The sequence below is a fragment of the Anguilla rostrata genome, chromosome 15 (assembly GCF_018555375.3).
Source record: "Anguilla rostrata isolate EN2019 chromosome 15, ASM1855537v3, whole genome shotgun sequence".
Lineage (NCBI taxonomy): Eukaryota > Metazoa > Chordata > Actinopteri > Anguilliformes > Anguillidae > Anguilla > Anguilla rostrata.
Window position 1 is genome coordinate 24,618,109 of NC_057947.1, and position 27,191 is coordinate 24,645,299.

Here is a 27,191-nt window from a genome sequence, read left to right on the forward strand (position 1 = left end):
TTGCATTATATTTAGGCATTTAGCTGATGCTATTATCCAGAGAAACAAACATTTGCAATGCATTTATACAGCTAGATATTAGACTGAAGTGACTCAAATACCCTGCCCACAACAGCAATGCTCCACCTGGGAATTAACCCTGCAACCCCTGTTACAGTCCCCTAACCACAATACTACACTACCACCAGTTATCACACCACACAATGATAGTTTACCCAAAGACTTCTCCAAATGTATTGCACAGTATGTGCACATAACCAGCTTGCTGCCCATTTCCTCATTCCAGTGAGACAGTTAGGGAAAGTGCGGCATTATGGGACACAGCGTTCAGGGAACAGGAAGCTGTAGCCCTGCACACAGCATGAGTATCTGTTCCTCTGACCTCCCCCCCCAGGGCAGAGCTACGGGAAAGATGTGGACTGGATGGACTCCTACGGGGAGGAGCGGCGGCTATGGCAACGCATGGTTGACAACCCGGAGGTCCCTCATGAGTGCACCCTGATGCTGAGGTCCAGCATGGAGAAGCACAACCCGTGAGAGAGAAAGCCCCGAGCTGTGATCATCGTTTCCCCGATGCACATGGAGTACGGACACGTAGCCCTTCCTAGCTCCGCCCGCTAAAATGTGAAACACGTTAATGTTCCAGTCAGGACCACGCACTGATTCACTGTGACAACACAAAAAGATTATATTTAAAAACAAGCACAGATGCCACAGTGCTTTCATTTCCGCCCTAGGCACAATGTAGTCTGCAGGTATACATTCAATCACTGGTGCAGTGTGTCATCTCATCAGGTGTTTGCTTTTGCAATGTTTTTCTGATCAGTAGAATGGGAAAAAATAAAATAAAATAAAATAGAAAACCGTCTCCTCGGGACTTCAGTAACTGTATAAATGTTACATCCAGAATGTTTACTGTGAGTTAAGTTGAAATGCAGCACAAGGTACAAAGGACCCGTGTCTATGAGTATGAGTGCCATGTACTCCAACAGCCCCTAATGGCTTCTTAGGCTGGAAAATAGATAGACTGACAAATGAGACGCATTTTCTGGCTGTAGAGTTGTTCTACAAAAAATGTTTCTATAAAAAATATTCCAGTCTGTTTGTAGTCTGTTTGTTTGCCTGCTGGAGGATTCTTTGAAGGCTGAGTCTGTATTCATCATGTCAAACTTCCATATAAATGTTTCATTTATATAGAAAATATTATTTTTAGAGGTGCATGTTGATTAAGCACATGACAAAACATACTGATGTGTTTTTCAGAGGTGCTTATGGGAGTTGTAGTTACACAGTACATATAGTTTATATTGCACAAGCACAAGCATCCTCCCTTTAACCCCACTGAAGTTCATTATCCCCCCCCTGCTCACCTGCTCTTTTTTTCTACATATATTTCAGCCTCTGATACTTAACTTTGTATGGTTACTTACTTAGTTTACTTCATAACCTAAGGAGCCATCTACTGTAACAAAGATTACAATATACATAAAGATGTGTACAAGTTCTAGTACATAGGGCAGACCCCACAGGTAAATACGATCCCATCCCCTATCATATATTCAAATTTCCATTTCCTTCCAAACACTGGGAAAAGTTCTGTAGCATTGCCATTCCTGTATTTCTGCTTCTCATCCATCCGGTATTGTCCTCTTTCAAGGGCATGCTTTAGTCATCTTATCTGAAATTTTGGTCTGAATGTACGAGGGACAACATGGCACAGTGTGAAATGTAAATGCCGTGCTGTACTTTTCAAATATGAGTTCTATTAAACTATGTGGCATAAGGGTAAGTGCATTGAGATGGCAATGGGGAGGCTAACAGCCGCTGTTGTGACATCCAGAGTACTGTACGTGGGGTAATTAGGCCTAAAAAGATGACCAACGACTGAAATGAAAGTTATGTGCAATATTCTGCTTCTCCGGAAAAAAAATCTCACCTTGTCAAATGCATGTAATGCCTCTATTAGGTTTTTGTAACTTTGTAAGTTAAATCAAGACTCATGATGTGAAATTAAAAAGCTGTACAAGTATTTTATTTGTTTTCAACATGTAACTAGAATATTTTGAAGAAATAAACTACACACATTTACCTCAGAGTACTGGCTAACATTCTCTGTATACTGTTATACATTACAGAATTTTCTATACTGTATATATTACATACTATCAATATATAAATAAGGGAATGTACATGTGAATAATTCATACAAAAGTCATCACAGGCTATGTGAAAATGATGTTGTCTCTACCAGTGCCTTACAAGCTTTGGAACAGGCATTATGTTCCCCAAGGTTAATCATTTTTTAAAGGTAATATAGAACTGTCAATCTCAATCGTGCCAATTATATAAACACATGGGCAAGCCTTTCCCATAACTGCAACAACCTCACTACAAAAAATAAAATGGCATACTATGCAGGAAAATATTACAAAATTACCATGCATATCTATATACCTAAAATAACCACATATCTATGATGCATTGGCAATCTCTGTCTTTATGCACTTTTGCCAAATGGGGCTTGTTCAAGAACTAGAGTTGCTGTAACATTGGAATTGCTTTTCCTCTGAGGCGTCAGTCGAATTTCACCAAGGGGATGAAACGTGATGTGGATTTGGCTTGGTTTTCTGTTGGACCTGTCAGCAATGTTACCTCTAGCTATGCAGCTAGGGTTGTCAGACATTCCGGTTTTTTACCAGAATGTCTGGTTTTCAAATTATTTGCACAGATTCAGTTCGTGGTCCCACCAAACAATGTCGCCTAATGTCTGGTCCGAGTAATTGATGGGAGAAATTTATTGGTATTTTCTAATGTGTAATTTGTGTGTCTGTGACTTGGTCGGGTGCTCAAGGGTGAGTGGGTTGAAGATGGAGGAGGACACTTCTTTGATTGTAAACACAGGCTAAAAAATCCTGCATAGTATGCCTTTAAGCAAATTTCATAGGATTTATTCAGCACCTCTTCATATTTCATCCTAAAGTCCTATTTTAAAAAGCTTTGAGTCTTTTTCAAACCATGGTCACTGAAATTGCAGTGAATGCTAAAGAGCCACGGGAGATATAACGGCAGTCATAACAATAACTGGCCCCTTGCACTTCATACCCCTAATCAAAGATCTGCATTAAAATGAACGGCGACTGAGGCTTTCTTTACCAAAGACCAAAGAATAAACAAACGAAGAACAGTCCACATATCATTCCTCCAGAAACGTAATTACTGAGGAAATCCAATTAGCAGAATAGGCGTATGGTAATGTAAAAAAGGAAAGGCTTAGAGCACTCTATCAGAGGGAATGCGTGCCACCACCAAACGCACGACTCTATTCCTTTAATTGCCTTTTCTTTGCTTGTAGCAGAGCGGGAAATGAATCCTGTCACTATGAATCATGACTTCGGACTGCGGTCTTTAGGACTGACATTTACTAATGAGCCAGTGGTAATGATTCCCCCCCAGCACCACCACCAGCATTCCCCAAAATCCTGCATTACACTGGCTTCACAACCAAAAATAAAATCCATAAAACATATACATAAATGAAAACAAAGAAATATCAAAGAAGAAACAAGAAAAGAATCAGGCAAAATAATAAAGGAATCAATGATACAAATATAACTGATTATGGATTTCTTTGAATCTGCTAAATAACACTTAAAAATGTACAAAACATGTAGGTAAAAATGTATGTATCATGCATACTGGCTAATGTATGGCTTCCTGTGCATTGGTGGGGGCCTGCTGTTCAGGGGAAAAGAGGGGATACGCTATGGAACTCGCAGCCGAGTCCGAGTACAGAGGGAGCCCTAAAACAGGACGGCCGCAGCAGTGGCACCCCCATGCCCGTTCCTCCATTCCTCCAACTGCAGTGGCGGCTCTTCCCTGCCACTGCGCCGCCCCTTGCTTGCTCTCAGCCAATGGTGTGAGCCTGAGGTGAGTGGGAGGGCAGCGTGACTGGCCATTCAGGGTTGGCAGGTGAGGCCAGCCTGCTGCTGCATCACCATCTCTTCCTTGCGCATGGGGAAGGTGTCGATGGTGGTGAAGAGCTCAGCTGCGGTGATAGGGTAGGTGTAGCGCATCTTGTCCACGCCCTGCTTGTCGATCACCACCATGTTGTAGTTGTTGTTGGAGATTTGAAGGAGCAGCCTATTGGACACACAATGTGAGACATGACACGAGTGTGAGTCAGAGGATGCACCTTTCCGGAAGAATCCCTCTGATCAAGCCACTTTCTGGTACCCTTAGCATGTTAATTTCAGCAGGTGGTTGTTACGGAAAGGTGACTTGGAACATTTAAAATTAATTTAATAGTCAATTGTGAAACAGCACATTTGCAGTTGAATTCAATATCATGAATGAATTTGCTGGTCATTTAAATCAGTTTGGCCCAAATAATCAGTCCTGGACGAATTGCAGGCATAAGTGCGCAGTATACAAGACAAAACAAACTAAAGAAATTCCACAATAAAGAATGCAGCTCACCAAAAATTTCAAAAATATTGAGAATAATATTTTTTAGTCACAAAAAATATTTATAACTGGCTGCGACCGTGAACTTTGATCTGATTGCAAGACAAAAAGTTGAAGGGGAAAGATAGATAGGAAGAGAAAAAAAGAAATGTTCAAAAGCAACAGCCACTATTTTGTGCACATTAAACATCTGCTCTTTATTTCAACATAAGCTCTGAAAGAGATGTTTGTCTTTCCAGCAGATTTTTTTTCCATAGGGTAATAAATCCACCAGTACCACAGGATTAAAACATTTATAAAAGAATACTTATGCACACATAACTATAAGAAGTAATAGAGGGTTATATTCATATGGCTTGTTCATCGTTAATTAGACAAAAGTGTTGTAGGTTATTCGTTATTTGACATTTATACATTATTTTTCCCTTGGCCCCATGCAACCTCCTTGTTGAGCATATTTTTAGTAAGATCATGCAAATATATGCCATTGGATTTCCACCCAAGCCACAGGGATAGTCACCCTTTTTCTGTTCCTGTAAATAACAGTGAGCACCTATAATTCCACAACAGGATTATACTGTTTCATTTCCAAATGTGCCATTATTTAGTGATGAATACTGATCAGAAGTAAATTAATTCCTTGCAGGAGGCACATCCCACAGGATCTTTCTTAAAACGGTTTGGTGTTTGGATTGCTTCAGGGTCAACACTAACACCCTGTTGGGTTAAACGTGCTGTTTCCATGACAACACAGTAATCAAAGTGAGCAAAAAAGTGACCTTTTTCCACTGTGTCCTCATGTGTCCACTCAGAATGTTTAAAACAGGCCACATTCAAGATGAAAACAGGGGATGGCAGACCAACAAAACAGATCCCAGGCCATCAGAAATAATAATAAGCAATTATTAATTTTCCTTTCAGTACGTTCTCCTCTATGATGCCAGGAATATGTGCGCTCACAAGCTTTAATATCACATATTCCCGAGAAAAGAGATCCCTGGTGTATTAGGTGGCCATATATTTGAAAATGCTGAAAAAGCCTTTACACTGTGGCCTCACATAAGATGAAGATGCGTTCAGCCGACTCCTAACTTATACAGGACAGAACTTGAGACACCGTTTCCTGTCAAATTGCACTTTGTGCCAAGATCTCACAGTCTCTCACATAGGGACGGTCTGTACTGTACTGCTCCACAGGAGAAGACAGATTATTATATCTCTAGTGAATACAATGGTTAACTGCATCTTGCTTTAAAAGAATAAATATAGCAATAAAGATCGTCTGTACTAGTACATCTCCGCGGGGGCTGTATATCGATGGCGGTGGCCGTACCTGGTCTGCACGGCCAGGGCGGGGGGGATGAGCCTGTGTCGGATGCGGCCGATCTGCGCTGGGTAAATCCCCACCAGCTCCACCACCGTCACGTGCCTCAGGTCCAGTCCACACTGGGCATGCTGGAGCACAGCACACGCATCACAGCTCAACACGCGCACACGCACTGCACCCACCTCCAGCGCATATAAACACGCATGCATACACGCATACCTGCAGGCACAAACCCCAAGCAAATATAACACAACCACACACATCACATCTCAACACGCGCACACGCACTGCACCCACCTCCAGCGCATATAAACACGCATGCATACACATATACCTGCAGGCACAAACCCTAAGCAAATATAACACAACCACACACATCACAACCATACTCACAAATGCACCAGATGGGTGTTCATGCACACACATGCACAAAAAAACCCAGTGCATAAAATAATATGGAAATTTAAGATAGATGACAATTTACTAGCCTCTCTCCAAATAATAACTACATAATGTACAATACCACCAGCCAGACAGACAGAATACACCAAACCCCCCCCCCCCCCCTCAATACACAACACAACCACTACATAAAACACACAGGAGAAGCCAGACAACTCCCACACAGTACATTCTCCACTGCATCTTGCCCAGAAAATACTCCAGACTGTGACTCACAGGCATTACCCACAATCAATATTCACAGCGTTTACAGGGATTGCCAGTGTTGGAGGAGGGAGTCACAGACTGGCTAGCCCAGTAACCTGCTGATTCATCCCATAGGAAAACCCTCCACTGACTCACGAATGTGAAGGTTAAACCTCTGAAAGCCTGTTTCACCAGCACGCTATTTGACATCCTGACAGGACCTACAGAATCAAAATGGGTTTATTTTTCCAGCATCGTGGTGGCTATTTTTTACCCTCCGATTTTCCAGTTATTAAGCGCTCACCACATAGCTGAGCTCAATCTGCGATTCCACTGCACTGAGACCCATCAAACCCGAAAAACACAAGCCAGCTTGCCAGATCTCTTTCTGCATTGGCTGGAGCTCAAAATCATCATTTGTCAAAACAGCCTGTCCTGGTCTGAAACAGTCTGTTAGTATTTGACCTGGGTAATAAAATAAAAAACAAGACAAAAATCTGCATATTGGCTTTTTATACAGTCACAACAATCTGACCTTTACAAACAGATCAAATAAACCATCTTTCTATGTCATCTAACCATCCAGTGCAAAGGCCATGCCCTTTTCTGACAGTTACTGAGCCTTGCATCCTGGCTTTGAAATGATTTCCCAGAGGAGATAAGATTGAAGGGAGAGAAGTTGTTCTTAGTGTTTTTCAATAAATTATGAGTTTTGTGTTGATATATTTATTTTTACATGTTCTGTAAAAATTGTCACTCAAGAATTGTGCTCTACAAAATATAATATTACTACCAATCAAAACATTCTACAAATAAATGAAAAGGAAATCAGGTACACAGGACATTCTGTGCTAAGAAGGAAGATACACCTGTTTAAATTCCCACAGGTATATTGGTTGTAATTTGTGGGTCTCTAACTGAACCATGGCTGAATTAAGCAATTTAAGTGCAAACAAATAATAGCAAACAAACATAACTGCATTTGCCTGCTGAAAAAGACATAAATGCAATGCAAACCCCAGTACTGACAGGGACATTCCCTCTCCACAGGGACTGATATTAAATAGCACACAGGATAGAGACGAAACACAGGCTGTGAGCCCAGGCCACACAAGGAGCTGCATTTCAGAAACACGTGCAGTTAATATATATTTCCCAGAATTTACAGAGCTACCCAATTTATTATCAAAGTAAGTCCTTCTTGGGTGAGGATGAAGAATATGCAGTACCACTCTGTCAGCTAAGTATCCCACACAAAACGTTTAAGGTGTAAAATGTAATTTTGTGTTTTTCGAAGATTTGCTTAATCCCAGTTTGATTCTGTGTCTTTTATTATTTCCCAGAATTTGGAACATGCAATCATTTTTGTGTGCACTCATTGTTAAACCAGTTTGGAAAAATACTTTCTCATTGCTCCCCTTTTTCAAAGAGAAGTGCCTCTGCCATCGAGTTTTATTAGCTTGTGGAATGTGAATACAGACGCCATCTCCCCAGACAGCAAAAAAAAAAAAAAAAAACCAGGAGCCAGCTCCAACTGATTAAGTACTGGTGGAACTGAGACTAACAGCCCTGATTATGGGATGGACTTCCTGCCTACAGTATATTGAGCCAATCAGCACTGATTGATCAGAAAGCTATAGGGTCCCAGTACTCTCACACTACGCACCATTCATCACTCTTCACACTCCCTCTCTCCCTATGCCCTCTCTCTCTCCCTCCCTCTCCCAACTCCCCCCTCAACCTCTCTCCCCCCTGGTACTTCTCTCCCTCTCCACCCATCTCCCACTCCCTCTCACACCTCCCTCTCACTCGCTCACATCCCCTCCCTCTCTCTCACCTGCAGGTTGGTCATCTGGAAGCGGTAGTAGTGATTGGCGGCTGTCGGGGCAGAGATGATGAGGAGCCGGCGCTTCTCGTAGAACTGGTCCAGCAGGGCGGCAGCGGTGCGCACGCCCACGTTGATGTTCATGGCTGCAGTGTGGCAGGACACAGAGGAGAGTTACCATAGCAGCAGTACCCGCCCCAGACTCTCTCTCTTTCTCTCTAGTGTCTCAAATGGGATGATGCAGGTTGTGACATTTCTTGCTACTGATCAAATCTTCTGATCAGCGTTATGATGTAGGTCAATGGTTGAGTCGTCTTGAAACACTACCTCTAAAGGGAAGCCGACTTACTTGAGGTAGTAATTCATCGGAAAAAAGAACTTCTCAAAGGTTAGGGCATGCTTATACTACAGAGTGTAACCCAGGTCAGGCTCATAGTACCATGGAATTGTGAGCCTGAAAAGTGAGACTACTGTAGCAGCCTGGCCTACTACTGAACCCAGCAAGCCCCCCTCTCAACATCCAGCACTCATATTTAGTTACCCACTTTTACATGTCAAATAGCACATTTTACAAATAAAACCATTTTTAAATTCCATATCTGAAAATCACTGCTAATATAGCACACAATCGTCTATAGACTTGTTTTATTTGGATGCACAAAACAAATGCCCTTAAAATACGTTAATGCACATTCCTTGATCGGTGCATTTGCAAAAGGTACAATAGTTGCCTCCAAGTTAGTAATTAAGCCCATCTACTACATGACAAATTTTACACCTCTTTGGCCAAACACAGATATCCAAAGGATTTTAGGCACATCCTCAGTCCGAAAGACTGAATAAACCCTTTCAGATACTAAATCATATTATTGTATGCAATGTTGTAGGCTACTTCTCCTGGCTTTCAAAGATAAATTAATGGCTGAGAATTATATGGTTTTATCTGGTGTTTTTTTAAATTAGAAAATAACATACAACACTGCTCCTTGTCACATGATTGGTTACAGCAAAGGCACTGTTCATTCTGGTCCTGAGCAGCAGCACGGCAGCAAACATTCCATGTCTCTCTTTGAGCCAATAAAATCCCCTGCTTCAGAAGTCCCCGGTCACTCCTATTCATCACAGCCTCGGGAATCCACTTTGCATTTACAGCTACATTTATGGTGCTTGTTTATTTATTCACTTATACTATGTGTGTATTATTAAAGGACCATCAGTATTTATTGCAAATTTTATGAGTACTTTGAGCACTACATCTATATAACTAAACAGAATTTGTAGTGTCATCATCTGTAGTGTTGCTCTTGACTCTCTTCTTGTACGTTCCCTTGTTACTAGCATTTGTTTCCCTCAGGACTCCTATAAGTCACTTTGGAGAAAAGCATCTGCCAATCAAATTCACGTAATGTAAAGCAATGTATCAGGCAACTGTCTGGCCGGACACTGCAATTCTCCAGAACTGAATGATACTGATTAATCAGGTAGTTCAAAAGTTAACTTATAATTAGACTGGGGGGCTTACTAAATGAAAGAGGTTTCTTACATGTCCCAAATAAACCAAAGGCTATTTGCTACATAACATCATTCACCTCTGGGCATGCACTGTAAGCTAGTTACTGTGAAAATGAAACCATGAGCTGCTTGTTTACTTATGAACCAAACTGAAGGTAGTATTGTGTAAGGAATTATGACCCTGGCGTCCTATATTTGGAAGAGGATCTGAATATTTTTTTTGTAGGAAGATGAAGGCCCTTTTCCCAGATCTAAGTTTGTGTAAAGAAATTTATTCTGCAACGAAAACAGGAATCTGCCAGTACCACTAACTCAAAAATCAAACAGTGAAATAAAAAGGACTGTCTACTTTCATGGCGTATTACTGAAAGGTAATACTACACAGACACTGTTTACTTACACAACAACAGAATGAAAACGCCCCGCCAGCTCGACTCGATTCATCTGCAATGCAAACGCGGGTCAGGCGAGGACGCGCCGCGGCAACGGCGAGAGAGCCGCGGCGCAGTAAATCTGTTATGGCGGCCGGGCGGCGTGCTGTCAGTGTAGGCCAGAGGCCCGCGGTCGACCGCGCGGGAGCCCTGAACATACCCAACTACTCCTCCTGTAATTACAGTGGCCTCGGGGGCGTTAATAACGCCCCAAAACACAAATCACACCCGCCAAACCCGAAGACAAATTAATTTACACCGTGGCGAGTGCTTGATTTAATTAGAACTTATTTATCTAGTACTCTTTTCACAGAGACGCTGCCCCAAAGAGACTATAGGAATGTATTGCTGGTGCTAACCCAGGGACTCTAATGATATCCTGTAGCCCAGCATAGATTCTTCACACATAGATACTGATGAAGTGTTTTATCATTGTGAGCATGACTCTAGTGGACATTTCATATCCTTTTTGATAATACAACACAGAAAGACACAAACAATAGGTCTTACTGTAATAAAAATTGAAATTAGAAAAGACTGATTTTTTTCCCATTTTCAGGTTGGAAATGTTCTCTTGATAAACTCTTGGTTTAGGCTTTTAGCCAAAACACGTCATCTACCAGCTGTTCATTTTTTTAACAATGGCCTTTTTGTTTTTTGTTTTTTACAAATTGGCTTATTTAAATAATAGCCACATGCCAGTAGCCACAACATCCTGAGTTTCCTGACTGATGGCTGAAGGCAGGCAAGGCTGGGATTGGTTGCTTCTCTGACACAACACCTCCTTGCAAAATACAGGTTACCTCTGGAAGCGGTGGGTCTGAACTGGGAACTGGCCAAGCTTTCCCCCTGACGCACTCAGTTCCGCAGAGATCTAGTTATCCGTTAATGGGAAGCGGACGCCGTTCGGAGGGGCGGCATACGTACGTGAGCAGGTGGTCTCGGTGCCGGACCAGGTCAGGCCGTACTGGCACACGCGCACGGCGCTGCCCTGCAGGTCGTGCCCGCCCGTGCAGGTGGACTCACAGCTGGCGCCGTAGTTGTCCCCATCGCTGTCGCACTTCATGTAGCCGTTGTCCGGGGGAGTCAGGGGGTTACAGCGCCGCACTGCAGGACAAGGAAGCAGACGGATACGCACACACACACCACGGCTGGCAAATCCAATTTCTGCGGATCCAAATCTGATGGCCATCCCTTCACACCCACTTTAGCCTGCTGCCACATGATTTACAAAGCGCAGTATATCCCAATCTGACCGTTCACTCATATTGCATGTCTCAGTGTTGCTCTAAGCTTTTGTCAGTAGAATGTATGCCCGAGAGAAGAAAAATGGCTTTTATGATTCTAACAATAAATAATATTGAAGAAAAAAAAAGCCTGCAGCTTTCTTATTTGACCAGACAGCACAATAAATTTCTCCCAAGGTGCAAGAAACTGTCAGATCCCATGGGATTCGTCAAGACATGGGGGGGGCCATATTATAGTGACTATTTCCTTTATATTCTGCACATTAATAATGAACATTCTATTCTTTATTACTGGCATACTACAATACTGCCAACGGTGACATGGGCAGATGTTATAATAGAGGAATTCATGAGAACCCCCCACCTTAAAGGAGTGAAGACACACCGAGGCCCTCTCCATAAGCAAATGTTCAGCTGTTCGCCGTCACAAACAGGTTAAATGACTGATCTGAATAAACACCAGAGCATAAAAAAGTATGAGAGCTCAGTGCATCCTGTCTGAGAGGTGGGAGCTAACACTATTGCTCATTTTGATCTCCCAAAAGCAAGGGGTGTTAAACTCTGATCCCGGAGGGGCCTTGTTTTAGTTTTTCGACAGCTCTGTAGACTGCACTGTTCATTCCTGTACCTGCGTAGTAAAACATTACAGTCTGCAGTTTAGAATTCACCTGTAGGTCTGAATTTCAATAATTTATAGCCTTTCATATATACCTGCAATATGATAGCTAAAAGATACATGGTATCCACAAGCATGCCAGGCATCCACAAGCACTGTAAATCTGCAGTCTGAATTAAGTTTGCGGCACATGCCTTTAAAATTGTGAGAGGCGGCACATTTCCGGAACACTCTGAAGCGTATGTCTTGCTATATTTTACATTTAGCCTTCAGCACTGAAAAATAATGAACAAACCCCAAGACAGGCTGCCATTGGACCACAATCTGGCTGACAGGTGGCGCTGTGGTTCCTCACACACCTTACACCTTAGAGTTTATGGTAAATACAGTCACCCCACGAGTCCCTGTCTACACCAAATCAGTCTCTTTTCCCAATTTGCCCCATCACTTGCCGATTTCACACTGCAGCCATGACTCACGGTTAAATGGAAGAAGCAAGCGAATCCCAATGAGGTGAGGTAAGTTGAGGTGAGGTGAGGTGAGGTGAGGAGGCCCCCCCCTCCTCCTTGTAATCAGATCACCATTGCAGTGGGAAGACACTGAATCATAAGCATTGTTGCAATGCTGTTCACGCACACCCTATCAGAAACCCTATCAGAAACCCCAGAACAGTCCCGCCCCCTCACGCTCATTGGATAAGACACAGCATGCAATGTCTACAGTTTGAGAAACAATATTCCTTCAGAGGGACCTCAAACAATCTTTTCCAGAACATGGGTCCTTTATGTTCCTTAGTTGGATTTCTGGCTTTGTAAGCTGTTTCGGAGAGGTGCTCCGGGATAGCGGGGGGTTTTGGGGTGGTGGTGTGGTGAATGTGTTTAAATATTTTCAGATTTTCAGATTTGAATACTGTACCTCGCACTTTCACAGAGAAGCGACAGGAGCCCTTGTTCCCGGCGCGGTCGTACACGGTGTAGGACATCTTGTGGTCTCCCTCAGGGAAGTGGGTTCCAGGGGGCTTCCCTTTCAGGATGACGCTGCAGAAGCAACAAAGGGTGGCAGGGTACACAGCATAAGACCGACACAGGCTCAGAGCAAAGGGGCCCAGCCTTTGTAAACACCCTTTATGTAAACACATTGTTCAGGGAAGTGGGTTTTGTAAAATACTTTTGCATTTTGAATTGTAGGACATGCAGAGGGTTTGTTGCTTCAGGGTGCCTATAGGGGAGTGGCCCAGCTGAGTTGGTGGGCTGCAGAGTGACAAGTAGCAATGCCTGGCAGCAAGATAGTCGGCGCCCAGATAGTGAACGATGCACCAGTAAGACAGGCCTACGAATGTTATATAACTTTACAAACTGGAAGAGAACTAAAAAAAAAATAAATAAATCAAGCTAAAAATAGGGAGATAAAGACTGTGCAACTAAAAATACAAACATGACAAGCTTGTGTGAAATTTAAATACACATGGCACTGAGGCTGGATTGGCTGTGGAGAAAGTGCAAGAGGTTAGAAAGTAAAAGAAACTGGAAAGCAGTAAAAACTAAATAAAAAATAAAAAAATTAATTAGTTTAACAGCAGCAGAAGCAGCAGTCAAAGAGGGTAGGTTTTCCTTGTGCTGTCATGGCAACGACGTGTGTGGACTGACTCTGTGAGGATGCCATCCGCCGTGTCCTTGCCCTCCGGGGTGTCCCAGTTCACCCGCACCGTCAGCTTCCCCGGCTCCGCAATCTTGTCCCTTACGCTGGGGCATTTGATCACAGGCGGTTCAGTATCTGGAAAACAGAGGTAAGAATGGGTACAGATTCTGTAAACCCACCAGATACTGGTGGGTCTATCTGGTGAAAAATGGCTACTGTACATTACCCACTGTGCTACACACTGGTGGAGGTCAAAGTAAGCTTCCCATAATGCGACTATAAATACATTACTTTTCTTATTCACACCAATTTACTACTACTATTACTACTAATAAATAAATAAACAAATAATAATAATAATAATAATAATAATAATAATAATAATAATAATAATAATAATACATGAGGAGACATGAGCCTGAAGTCAGCATTTAACCGGTCCTTCCGTGGACTTTCAGTGCTGGACTAACACAGAGCACATTTTTCACCATTACACTGTGTTCTTTTAGACACACGGCCTGTGCCGTCACTGTGGGGAAAGCGTATTACCGCAGAGAACACGCCTCTGCTCCCGCCGCCTCGGGCCCAGCACCTGAAAGGAGAGAGCTCCCACAATGCCGCTCTCTCCGGCCTCACGCCGCGCTAAAAAGGTTAGCCGCTGAGATGAGCGACCTGGCAACAAAGCGCTGCCCGGGCTGACAGCCTGAAGAGGATAAAGTGTGAGTTTCTGTGCTTTGCACCTCTGTGGCCCCTTTCTGCATCACACGTTTTTTCAGCGCCTCAGGGTCAGAACAGACAACGAAACCAACAGACTGACGTGTCCGTTGTAAGTAATGGCACTGCTCATCCGGGCAGAAGATGCAAACCGCTAAGCGCAGAGGAGCGAACTGTATTGCCCTTTGTTTCCATGGCAGGGGAAAAAATGGTAACTGCAATGAACAACACTGCGGCCTGTGGTGTGGCAGGTTTACCAGCACACGTCTAAACCACTAACCATGTCAGAACTGAGGGGATGAGGCTCTGTGATTCGATGAGGATACCAGCTGGAAGGATCAGACAGTCCAGTGTCTGACTGGAAAATACAGTAAGGCTGCAGATGCTGCAACCATCAGGGAACAGGGTTCAGCATTTCTAGGAAACGCACCGAAGATTCTTTATGCTCACCAGATACTCAGCACCAGCTTTCTTTCTGTGCTCCTTGCTTCTTAACTGCAGGAGTTGGTAACAGCAGTTACCGCCATTGTGTTACAGTACAGAACATAAATTGCTTCAGTCCTTGGTAACGTCCCTTGAATGAATTTCAAAACATGCATTAAATTTGAATGTTTCCATTTCAATGGTAGACAAAACTGTCAACATTAAGAAAACCAAGCTGAGTATCTGGTGCATCTATAGAATCTGTGCTATAACTTTCCCAGCCATGTGGGGAAAGAGCAAACAATACATAAATAGTTGGTTCTGCTGCCAGCTCAAACGTGTTTACAATCCATGGATCTCAACTGACTCCCTCCTACCCAAACCCATCTTCTATTCACAGTCCTCACCTCCTGTCACTTCAAGTATGCTGCATTAACAGTGCAATGAGCAGTTATTAACAGAACAGCTATTAATAAGGACCTTTCATAATGAATTACAGAAGTGCACTCTGACAAAAGGTGTGAAAGAACAGAAGGACACTGCCCAGAGCCTCAGAACAACAAAGATAGTATATCATTGCATTAGAACTACTTTATCTCTCTTTTTATGCCACAATTAGTAGGGCTGTCCCGTTGTAGACAAGCACGCGATTCCCCCAAAAGGCATGCAGCCAAATGCAGCACTTTGCTCTGCAGTCCACTAGCCAAGTTGTGTGGCCAGTCCACTAACGAACTGCACTTCATCCACCGCTGGCAGACAATGTTCCACAACTTTCATGATGTGGGGTGGAAAACCCACAACTCCGTGCCAGGAAACCCCCCTCTTCTTGGACCTACCAATCATGTCTTGCCCCACGGGACTCCTTGCTACTCCTGACAAGCTCAGGATTCTATTCCAGGATTGTGGGACGAATCAAGCTGTCAAAACAATGCACCTTGTAAATGGCTTTATTGATACGTGGAGGTAAATATGTAAATCTGATATGAATTTAAGTAAATTTATTTCCAATGTTTGGCTTAATTTCCGATTTAAGTTACCGTAAAAAAGGGGCATGAGCCTGATCTAGTTTTTTTTAAATCCATTGCCAAAAGAACATTACCCGTAGCTCTGGGTTTGAATGCTCAGGTCTTGAAGCAGAAAGAATGCAGACAGACGGTCTAATTACAGACTTCTTTCATATCAGGTGTTTGACCGTCTGGCTAGCACATGCTTGCACCAAAGAAGAAATTAAGACTCAACCACTAATTAAGACTCAACCACTAATGGAAAAAATCACAGTTGTCAGTTGCTTCAGTGTCCAAACCGAATGTGCTGGCTTCCTTGAACGGAGGATAATTACAACGAACCATACAGACCTCTATCTCCCCCTCACTATTAGCTAATTGTCTAATTAAAGTAGCTTTCAGAACGGACTGCGCTTTCAGGCTGGGGTCCTGAGCCTCGCTCTGTGGCGAAGCATTTTGGCGGAACCAAGACACTCAGACTCACCCACGCAGGCGCTCTGGCCGCCCGTCCAGGCCTTGGTGCTGGTGCACGTGACCGTGCGCTCCCCTTTCAGCGTGTAGCCGGGCGAGCAGAAGTACTCGCACCTGGAGTTGTAGTAGGAGCCATCCGAGCACTTGTAGCCCCCGTTGGCCGGCATGGTCAATTTCGGACAGCGGACTTCTGCAAATGGAAGCGGGCAAGGTGAACGCAGTGGACAACACTGCGTCAATGTGTGAGGGGCATTTTATCTTCTCTGTACATTTTTGTTAAAAATTGATCTGCAATAACAGTCATGTTACTAATTAAAAATTAAAGGAAAGCGTCGGACTGCGTGTAAATAAAATAAAATTTGCGAATCAGCTTTAAAAAGGTCCTGATAGCTTTGCAATTGTTGGGTACATTACATTAACTACAAATACAAAATACATGTAACATTTAAGGCTTTAAAAGTTCAGTACTGTAATCTGATTGCCGAAACAGCAAGCAAACAGCTGATGTTTTTTTTCTTAGCAAAGAGCTGTGCAAGACCTTTATCCTAACCATGACAAGAGACAGTTGCATTACTCACGATTCCAAGCTGAACAGAACTTTACTTTCTACTTTACCTTCCACACAGGTTTTCCTCATTGTTTCCAAAAGGTGACCTTTAAGCATCTACTTGCAACCATGAAACTTTGTGATTAATTAGCATTCCATGGACTGAATGGTTACTTTACTACACATGAATGAATGACCTTTGCCTTTCCCTGAATTATCTTTGCGTGCGGTACATACACAGCATATCGCCTCACACAACTCTGCCTCACCTCTGCAGGCGTAGTTCCCTGACCAGTGCTTGCTGGCCATGCACACCACCTCCGGATGGCCCTGCATCTCGTACCCCTTCTTGCAGTGGATTTTGCAGCGGGCGCCCATCACGTTCTTGTGGTGCTCTCCACGGGGGGTCCTGCAGCTCACCTGCCCGTGCTTCACCTTGATGGGAGCACACCAAGGTGTTCCTGCCATAGGGAGAATATCTATCAGGCCTGGGTCAAGTGCATATATTGAATGCTTTAAGCCTTTAGCTGCTGGTAAAATGTGGACGATTTCAATGAAACATTTTACTAGCCGGAACAATAATATGAAACAAGAACTCTTTTCTTATTAATGAAAACAGATGGCTCTTTTCAAACTATCGGTAATCTACAGCATAATTAACATAAATCTGGTGTCTATCATGCAATGCTACCCTCAGACAAATATATATATATAAATATATAAGTGTATAAAATGTACAGCTTTCACACCAGTCTGACACCCATGAAAATTACCCATCAACGCCCATAAACAGAAATGCATTACTGCACAACAGCCCATATGAATAGAAATATACACAAGCCATTATGACAAGGAATATATTCTGTATTGGGTCAGACCATGTCCATTACTGCCACTTTCACATCCAGGTTCATGCATTCCCTGTAGAACACATTTTACTTTAATCCTTTAATCCTTTAGTCCTCTAAAACATACAGCAAAATCACATGGCGATTCATCAGATGCGTATATATTTTCAAACACATTAAATAAATGCTTGTCTCTTTTCCAGCAACACATTTTATATTCTTACCTTTCATTTTTCAGAAGGAAAGTGACGCCATGGTGGGTTTTCTGATGCACGTACCTACCTCCCCCTGTGCAACAGCATTCCCTCAGTACTGTGCAACCAAAGCATCCTTAATGTGCGCAATAGAGGTGATGGTTCTCCAACATATCATGACATAATATTGGGTCAAACAGACAGTGCACACCTGGGCTTCAGAGTCATGTTTGTCTCACTAGTGTAAACCATGGTCCATTCATTCTGAACATTATGTATTGTGTTATTGGCGTGCTTTGACACCATGTGATCATTCTTATGGACGATCATTCTTCAAGCAGGTGCTTACATTTCGACCGGGGACATATGAAACGCAAGGTCGTCTTTTTACTCAAAAAGGAGTACTTAATGTGGTAACCGCATATTTCCAAGATGTTTCAAATGCTGCTCAACTTCATTTAAAATTTGGACAGCTCTATTCTTCTACTATAAACTTGTGTTAAAATGTGCTCTATTCATGAATGCCAAGTTCTAACAAGCCAAAGGGTTGTGTTCAAACACAATAAATCTCTGACTCCATATCCTCAATGATTCGGGGTAAACTTCCAAATAGGCATCTGTCCAGCTGAACTGAATGTGTGTATTAGGCCTAAATCAAATCTGTATGTACAAGCACTGTATTGGCTTCTTCTCAGGTATTCTTTAATAAGAGTTTGCCACTCTTCGCTGCATTCAGGAGCAACACACTGTGAATTTAATTTGGCAAAGTTTTAAATATTCCATAACAAATCAAGCTTTGAGTGTGAAAATGGCATGTGAAATCTAACAAGTCCTCTCAAGAGCTCTGTACCAGTGTGCCAAAACCAGCAGGCACAGTGTGCCATCTGGTGGCAAGAATGACAAAGCACAATTGATATGTTGCAAATTAAATTTTTTTGGTGAACTGTTATCTGAAGTTGACCCCTTCAGCTGTTTCGGTCATGGACATGACCTGACCGTTATTACATTCTTCACCACCTGGCACTGCCCTGTCTGCTTGTTTAGCCAAGCTTTGTGTGAGTTTGTCCAAGTGAACAGAATCATTTATAGAATAGAATAGGATGAAACTGTCCACACAGCCTACATGTGTTTTATGGCTGCTAAACCACACATATATGCAGGGGAGTAATACACACTAGTTCTCATCAAACCTGCCGTTATAATCAATGCAATATTTAACAAAGAAAAGTGTTCATGAATTATATTTGATGAGACAGAGCTCCTGACTCACCAGACAGAATTAATTCCACCCATCTTCATGCTGAAAGCCCAGGTGTGCATTAGTAATCGTATGTCACTGACTGAGGAGAGACCAGCAGCCACAGTCGGGCAGTATGAGTTTGGCTAGTCAGCAGCTGTTAAAGCCAGTTCAGATCAAAAAATTCACCAACAGACAAGACCATTTTTGAATGTTTAAGTTGAAATTTTGTTCAGTGTACACTACCCAGTTTTATAAAGTCTAAGGATGGCTGTTGTAGCCTCAATATTCAATATGAGATTCAATGTCAAAGATGGAGTCCAGAGTTAAGTTTATTGCAGGAAGTACAGGAAATATTCTTTTTAGATTTTTTAAATGAAAACTTCCCAGTCTCATCTTGTTTGTTGTCACAGTGTTGATCTGAACTAGGTGCCAAAGCGTTCACCTTTATATCTACGTGCGTATGAGTCCTCATCATCTCCGTACGGTGCGTATCCAGATCCTACAACAAGAAAGTAATGAAAGAAACAACACAGAATTGCCACGATCACAAAGTAGATGGATGCTGTGAACAATTCCTCAGGTGCCAGATGCAGTGGAACACAGCTGTTCACACTCCTCAGCGCTGGCTGCCAGAGAAGAGAGGCTTCAAAGTGCCAGTTTTGCACAACACCGAACTGCCTCCCGTGCAAGCCATCCATTTTGTTTGAGTTTGAGTTTGGATGACTCCTCTGTAAACCTCTATCATGAGTGATTTTGGCAACCAGAGCATGAGTTATTAAAACAAACAATGCACACGGTGAACAATTCAATTATTGGCTCCAAAGACAGAACTGAGCATCTTCATTTATTTGCCTAGAATTGCTTTCCGTTCCGTTTGGCTCTGATAATTGGATTAACCACAGAGCGTCTTACTTGAGTTTAATAAATCTGTTCTTAAACTACAACTGTGAATTCACACCATATTCACCAATGCATACTTACTGTACTGTAGTCTGTTGGAAATTGGGCAGAAAAATACTTTCGTTTGCAGTCTCGATGTTACCATTCAAAAAAGCATAATTTAATGTCTGCATATTGAAAAATTGTATTTATAGCAACTGTTATCATCCATTGATATTGCATTGCATTGCATTGCCCGTGGTCCTGCAGAAATGAAACCCATTTCTTGAGGATCTATTTTTTTTTTTGGAAAAGAAAAAGGCTTATTGGCTTTTCTGCATCCAGAAAAGGTGCCATGCTTAGACAATTCCAACTCATCTTCTTGCCCACATAAGTGGCAGGAGCATCATTTGCATATTACAAGTAAAAAGAATTTCATCGGTCTTAGCATTTTAGTGACATACCTTGTACCTAGTTAACTTGGCCCATTGAAAGCCTGCCGTTTAGCCAAGGAGCACTACGTTTTCTTTTTTCCAAGAATCATTTAAAAATATTTCTGGGCCATTACTGAATGCAAAAATGTAGTAAAACACCACATCAGTAAAGAATTCACAGATTTCAGTTTCTTGGACCAAATTTTGACAAAGCTCTCAAACAGTGTCTAGTATTTTTTTCCTCTATGCAAATGAAATCTCTGTAAATAACATTTATCATCAGGTGGGAAAAAATCCCCAAATCTTCAAGAGTAATAACAGCTGTTTGGAAAGGGTTATTAACACTCTACTGAACACCAATGGCAAAAGCAATACCTGAACTACAACAATTCTTCAGCATGTCAGGATAACTATCTGGTCTCAGTGTGTCCAGATAAAACCCAACCCCATGGCTAAGTCAGTCCCAGACCTGGAATGTTGGCTCAATTACTATTAGAAACATAAGTCATATTTTATTACAACATTAATTTAACATGTGCTCTCCTGCAAAGTCATTTGCAAAGTGAAATAATGTAAGTGAATCCACATGAGTTATATGAACGGTGATACAAACCAGGCTAAAATCTCTTTTTGAGCTCAGACCAACTGCATGCAATGTTGCTGAAGCTTTAATGTAGGTCAACTATGCCAACCTAGAACAATGACACAATCGCTGTAAACATACACAGTAACATAAGCAATACTGACATGTCCTAGCAAACATAGAATTAATCATGCAACATGTGCTAGGAGGTGGGGGGGATGCCTGCTGTGCAGAGGAGGGTCTTTCAGTCTGGGATGGAAGGGAACCAGTCACTCCACGGAACTGAACGTTCCTGGAAGTTCCATCCAACTTTACCAGAGGCATGTTAAATGATATAATGCCCTTGTAGGATTCAAACTGTATTTCTGCAGACAGTTAACAGGACCATACTGAGGGTTCCCCGGTAACACATAAAGCCAAAGCCCTTGTTCTAAGTGCAGTGATTTATACCAAATATAATCCTGACCATACCCGTGGTGACTGTGGCTAAACGTTCCACAGGGTGTAGCAAAATTACTGTACCCATTTTCAGCGGCCTGGTCAAGGTTGGTGTAAGTCAGGTATTCCAGTTCTGGAGCTTATGCATCATTAGGGGGTCTAACAGGACCATTCCACCCCTGGGTGGGTATCATCGAGGAGGGGAAGGGGTCTGGAGGGCAGTTGTCTAACTGGTACCATGTAAAAAGTGCCAGCTTAGACTTGGTGGGGGGGGGGGATGCACAGCTTCTTGGTAGCAACAGCAACAAGCTCGTGCAGCTGCTCCATGAGGGGAACAGCCAGGTGGTGCACCAGGAGCCTGGCTGAGAGCCACCTGCTAAAAGCTAAATTTGTTGATGGTGAAAAGAAAACAATGAGGTAAAAAGTTAAAGAAATGCGGCACTGAAAATTCTTTCTGTTAGACATTGAAGAGAAGTCCACCACAAAAGAAAAGTGCCTTAAGGATTTCTGCTGCTTAGTGCCTTTTATCACCTACGGTGCTTGGTCACTGACAGAGGAAATGGCCATTCTGGTGTGGTGGTAAAGGAATACGAGGAAATCTGCCAACACGCCAGTAAAGCAGCGATTATCAATGTCAGCGCCAGAAGTTCCCTACGGTGAACTGCTATAAAATACTGTATGGTCTGCCTGCCTGTCAACCTGCACGAAACACCTCTAACATACATTAACAAAAGGACATAAATAACTCTAAAGGCTGCAGCCTAACTGTGCTCTGTGACTATTGCGTTTACTTTTCCCAACTTGGACAGGTTTAGACTGTCAGATTTCTGCTGCCTGGCGGCCATTATTTTAACGCTTTGAAAGTGGAAAAGCAGTATTTTGGGAACTTGCACTCACCATGTGTTTCTCTTCAACTGCAGTCCAAGATCTACTGCAGACAAATGCAGAGATTCTACACATCCAATGAAACCACAGTGCACCGCGGTCTGGACGACCCAAAATGTGGTGATGAGCGATCGTTAATTGAGTCTGCATAAATAAGCACAATGAGATCTTAATCTCTGTGACTTTGGTGGCTCATCTGAAAGCGTATTGACTCAGATTGGAGATGCTACACCAGCAATACAGTGCCAGTCTCATGCAACCAGGAAATTACAAGGCTAGCAGTCAAAGACACCTTTGCAGAGAGCTCAGTTAAAGGGATTAATTAATAGGCAACAAAAAGAATTATTTATCTGTTTTTGCTTGAGGATACACCAGAACTAATACTGAAAAAAGAGTGTATTAGGGATTCAGGGCACAGCTTGCCGGAAACAGTACTGGTAAACTATCCACTTTTTTCCCATTTTCGTTATCTCTTTGCTGAGCAGATGCCCTCATCCAAACCTAATTACACGGCTAACATTATTACAAACTATCAATTTATACACCTAATACATTACTATTGCAATTTAGGTTAAGTATCCGTGCTTAAGGGTATAATGACCATGCCCGGGTTTTTGAAACTGCAGCTTCTGAGTCACAAGCTCCATAACCATGAGCCTACACTGCCACCCAGATGCCTGAATATGGGTTAGGTCCGAGGATACAATGAGTGACACACTGTTGCCAGGCAACCAAGGACAAGATGAATAGTCCAGGGCCTCAATGTACAAGAAGGAGCTACACAAAACTAGACTCTAATGTTAGTGTCCAGAGATGCAAAACTACTTGTAAGAGAAATTTCGGGATCCACAATAACTCTTATCACCCAGAAGTGTCTAGTCTCCAGGAGTATGAAGTAATTTAATGATGTTTTTTTAAGAATCACTCTGAAAATGACATTCACTGGGTCCACACAAAGAACAGCTCTGTAGCTGTAGTCTTGGCATTAATATAATGTCACATTGTATTCTCCTATGAAAACACCAAGATACAGGCTAGGCTAAGATCCTCAAACCTCCATGGAAAGAGGTACTTACATGCTGTACTGAACTATAAACTTAGTTCAGACTTGGAGCAACGCTGTATGCTGTAAACCATTTTATTCTTCTCCTAATACAGTGTCATGCCATTACCCCTGTGGTACATTAACAATGACTCCCATTGTTTTGCAACTTACTTGATAATTCAAGCCATATCTGCTGTATTTCATCCAAGTCAAAAATTTTCCTATTCCAAACTGGCTGAAAACGTGCCATGGTGAAAGAAAATTCGGATAAAATGTCCTATCATTCTTATTTTAAAGTAAAAAAAAAAAAAAGAAGAGTCCACTTAGATAAGAGGGAGGCCTACGATGGGGGATTAATATATTGGGAAAGAGCACAGGGGCTCAGGAAATGAGAACGCACTTTGGCTTCACCCAGGGGTTCACCTTGGCTTTCTGCTGAGTCTGAGGAAATGGCGTCAAAGTCTGTCTGTTTCAGGCCAAAATAAGGACTGGGAAAAGGCACGCCAAGAGGTTTCCACACTCTGAGAGTAAAAGGCCTGCTGCGTTTACGATCAAACACTCACCAGGCGTTACAAGATTCAGGCATGCAGCTGAAAACGATCGGAATGACTGAAATGAAGGAATCAGGTGGAGAAGATTTGTGAACTTGTCGTGAGGGTTACATTCATATGATAACAATTTACACTGGGTATCTCTAACCAAGCCTGAGGCTTCTGATCTTGTGAAAGACTGAGATGTTTTTTTTCCATGCATAAATACTGTACCATACCCCCAATGGAAAATTCACGCAGAAGCCAATAATCTAATTTCTCCACTGCTATGCAGTTTCAGAACTAGGAGACAAAAACAAAGAGTGGTAGCACTCTAAGAGCCAACATTAGCCCCAGCATGTATATTCTGAGTACAGAAATTAAATGAAAATAAAATCATGAAATAAGCAATGTGTAAAACTATGATGCCTACAAAAACAAATCTGTACGTGCATATTTACCTGTGTCTACACTTGAAATCACCCTCATGGCCTTGTGGCCATGAGAAACTGCCATTCAAACTGAAAGTAAGCCATCCATCGATCTATCCATCCATTCTCCTTTGCAGTGCTCCTATTGCTATTTTTCTCTAGAGTGTTGACGATCACCAGAATTGTGCAGTCAGCAGGCTGGTGATGCAGGAGTTGTTCCAGCTGTCAGGAAGTGGTAATTACCTATGTTCTCATTCAGAGAGCAAGGGCTGCCCCCTGGGGCAGTGTTAAGGCCCCTGACTGCAATCAGCAGACGCTCAACAAGTTGACAAACCTTCTTTTCACTGAGCGGCCCCTAAATCTACCTCAGCCCAAACTGGTCTTCCTGTCACAACCTGCGTCTGAAGCCATTCCTCCACCTTCGGCCAAGATTTAGCACCTGCCCGATGGCAATGGTGGAATTTGAGTGTCGGATGCATGCAGCGATTGTGCAGATATTGCCGATAGCAACCAGTTCTGTGGACACAGACGGGTCCTTTCTTGCCAGCAAGGTAGAAACACTGACGCCATTAATGTGAGACAGATTTTTAATGTTTTCCAAACCAACGCGATACACAAAGCTTTCAGGCCGTGTGAGAATAAGCTGTTGATCTACCCGGTCTGCCCAGCACAATGTACAGTACATGTGTACAAGATCAAAAATACACATTTCATGAGACCGTAACATATTTACAGTGTCTGCATTATTTTAACGGCTGATCATCAGACTGATTCCTTTCTTTATTTTGAAGCATCTTTTGAGTAATTGGCCTCAGGGAACTTTAAAACAACATTAAATATGCTAATATTTGTTTATGCCTATTGCACAGTTACCTTCACAGGGTTCCATGAGATCATGCTAGACAACATGATGGATAACCCACAGGCTGTAAAATTACTATATGGGTTTGAAAATATTCTACGAAACAGATCTCTCTGGCCACATTAGCCAAATGAGCTGCACACACAACAGTCTGACAGAAGTTGACTTTGATAACTGTCCCTCTTTCCAAAGTTTGGTGGGAATGGTCCAGGGTGTGGAGGAACCCAACTAGGCTGAGCAGAAGTGGGGTGAATCCAACACCAGGACCACAAGAGCAGCCACTTCTCCCACTGGATCACTGAATATGCTCATTTTCAGCTGTTTTTTGTTTGTTGTTGTTCTTGCGACATTCCTTACCCAAGAAAATCCTGACTAAAAGGAAACAGCATTATTGCCCACTTCAATATCCAAGATGGTTGGCTTTCTCTCAACCAGTTCATTCTTTCATGGCACACTGCAAACTGCAAGTGAGTCAACAATTTTATTAAGCAGAGGATGCTTGCTATTGCATTTTTCCACAAAACCATTTTCTGTGTTTGAGATGGAATCAGCACCCAGACCATACAGCAATCAAGACGATGACAGTAAAGAAATAATACAAATGCAGGTGAAAGACGAAGGCAGATGCTAGAAAATAATATAAAAATTATAAGATTTCTTCAACGATGCATGATTTTCCCTATGGGAAACTATGGCAGAACATTGTTTAATTGTAATCATAACAACCCCACAGTTATTTTACACATGACATGTTCCGTGTTAAATCAATTCTAGTGGTGTAGGTTTACTCTGATACAGCATATGACTGATTCATCTTTGATTCGTATAAAGTCTGTTATACACGTCCAAGTCTACGTACTCTCAAAACCTCATTCACAGAAGGGCTAAACCTTCAAACAATACTCAGTTTCCTTCGCACATTAAGTTAGTTTGAATTCATGCCATTCACTGCAATTAAAACAGTAGTCAAACAGTAAACTGTAAAACTGTAAATCGAAATGAATGTAGCCTACTTATAATTTCCTACCAGATGTGCCGGGGGTGCATTGAAAATTGGAACGTTACCAAATGCCCTAAGTGTCCACGTGTTGATCCATCCGGAGTTTGCCAGTTTTCCAGTGGATAGGGTGCGCTATGAAAACCCTCCCGTAAACAGACGGCTAGCGGCGTTATCTCGACTGAAGTATATTCCACGTAAACAGAGTGAGCGTTGTACGAAGAAATGTGGCGATTCACATAAAGCCGATTTGTTTATAAGTCCGAAATATTAATGCAAATTACCCTGTGCAAATGGAACGTTGCACCAGCTCGCAAAATAAATATCCACGCGCTATTTCAATAACATAAGACATGTATAAACGTTGGATTTCTCTTTAAAATATGTCTTCGCACTACTGAAGTAGGCTACAAGGGAATAACACTCCATGAATTAAACTCGTGAAAAGGTATTATACATTCCTTACCTTCATATCCAACGCTGTTGGAAAACTGGGCACCAATGAACAGAATAGCTATAAGCCAGGTGTCCATATCCAAATATGTAACTCTTCCACATCTAAACGGAGTGGAAAAACCTCTAGCGCTATCCTACTTTCCTTTGGCCCCGCCTATCCAACCACGAAACAGGAGAATGTTCGCCTCCTGTTACGAATCGAATTTGGACCCTGGCGCTAAATCTCGCAATTTGGACGTTTCAGTGTAGTAGTAGTAGTAGTCTCTCTCGCTCTCTGTCACACACACTTAAAATGTATACGAAAGTAGTACATCACCTTTTGGCTAACAAACATCCACTTCTCGTTTATTTTTGCAGTTCACAATCCTATAATCAGCATGGCTTTCTTCTGGAAACTTTGTTGACCCATGTAGTACATTACTGTTTACAAGCCATCATCACACCCTTGCGATACATCTCAAGGGAATTAGATGCGACTTGGCTAGTTTAAGCAAGACAAATA

At 42.4% G+C, this 27,191-nt stretch overlaps 2 protein-coding genes across 8 annotated transcripts in view; one reads left to right on the top strand and one right to left on the bottom strand.

Annotated features, from left to right (window-relative positions):
* The window catches only part of LOC135240484 (synaptotagmin-like protein 5), a 44,627-nt gene extending 42,539 nt beyond the window's left edge, over nucleotides 1-2,088 (top strand). For all 7 annotated transcript variants that reach the window (XM_064309982.1, XM_064309981.1, XM_064309979.1 and 4 more), the window contains one exon: nucleotides 395-2,088. In XM_064309982.1, coding sequence (XP_064166052.1) covers nucleotides 395-537 — 143 coding nt within the window. In that variant the 3' untranslated portion in view covers nucleotides 538-2,088. The remainder of the gene's footprint in view (nucleotides 1-394) is intronic.
* Nucleotides 2,006-26,856, bottom strand: srpx (sushi-repeat containing protein X-linked). Its single transcript, XM_064309989.1, has 10 exons — nucleotides 26,700-26,856; nucleotides 19,592-19,648; nucleotides 17,137-17,328; nucleotides 16,334-16,510; nucleotides 13,717-13,843; nucleotides 12,986-13,107; nucleotides 11,135-11,314; nucleotides 8,277-8,410; nucleotides 5,798-5,919; nucleotides 2,006-4,140 (listed from the first exon to the last, which is right to left on the bottom strand). The coding sequence occupies exons 1-10, from the start codon at nucleotides 26,764-26,766 to the stop codon at nucleotides 3,957-3,959; spliced, it is 1,362 nt and encodes a 453-aa protein (XP_064166059.1). The 5' UTR covers nucleotides 26,767-26,856; the 3' UTR covers nucleotides 2,006-3,956.
* Nucleotides 26,857-27,191: the final 335 nt, after the last annotated feature.

Excerpts from the sequence above, each read along its gene's own strand:
- srpx (XM_064309989.1), bottom strand. The coding sequence starts at position 26,766 with ATGGACACCTGGCTTATAGCTATTCTGTTCATTGGTGCCCAGTTTTCC. Across the intron at positions 19,649-26,699 it reads CAACAGCGTTGGATATGAAG|GATCTGGATACGCACCGTAC; the intron begins GTAAGGAATGTA and ends TTCTTGTTGTAG. Across the intron at positions 11,315-12,985 it reads CTTCTCTGTGAAAGTGCGAG|TGCGGCGCTGTAACCCCCTG; the intron begins GTACAGTATTCA and ends CTTGTCCTGCAG.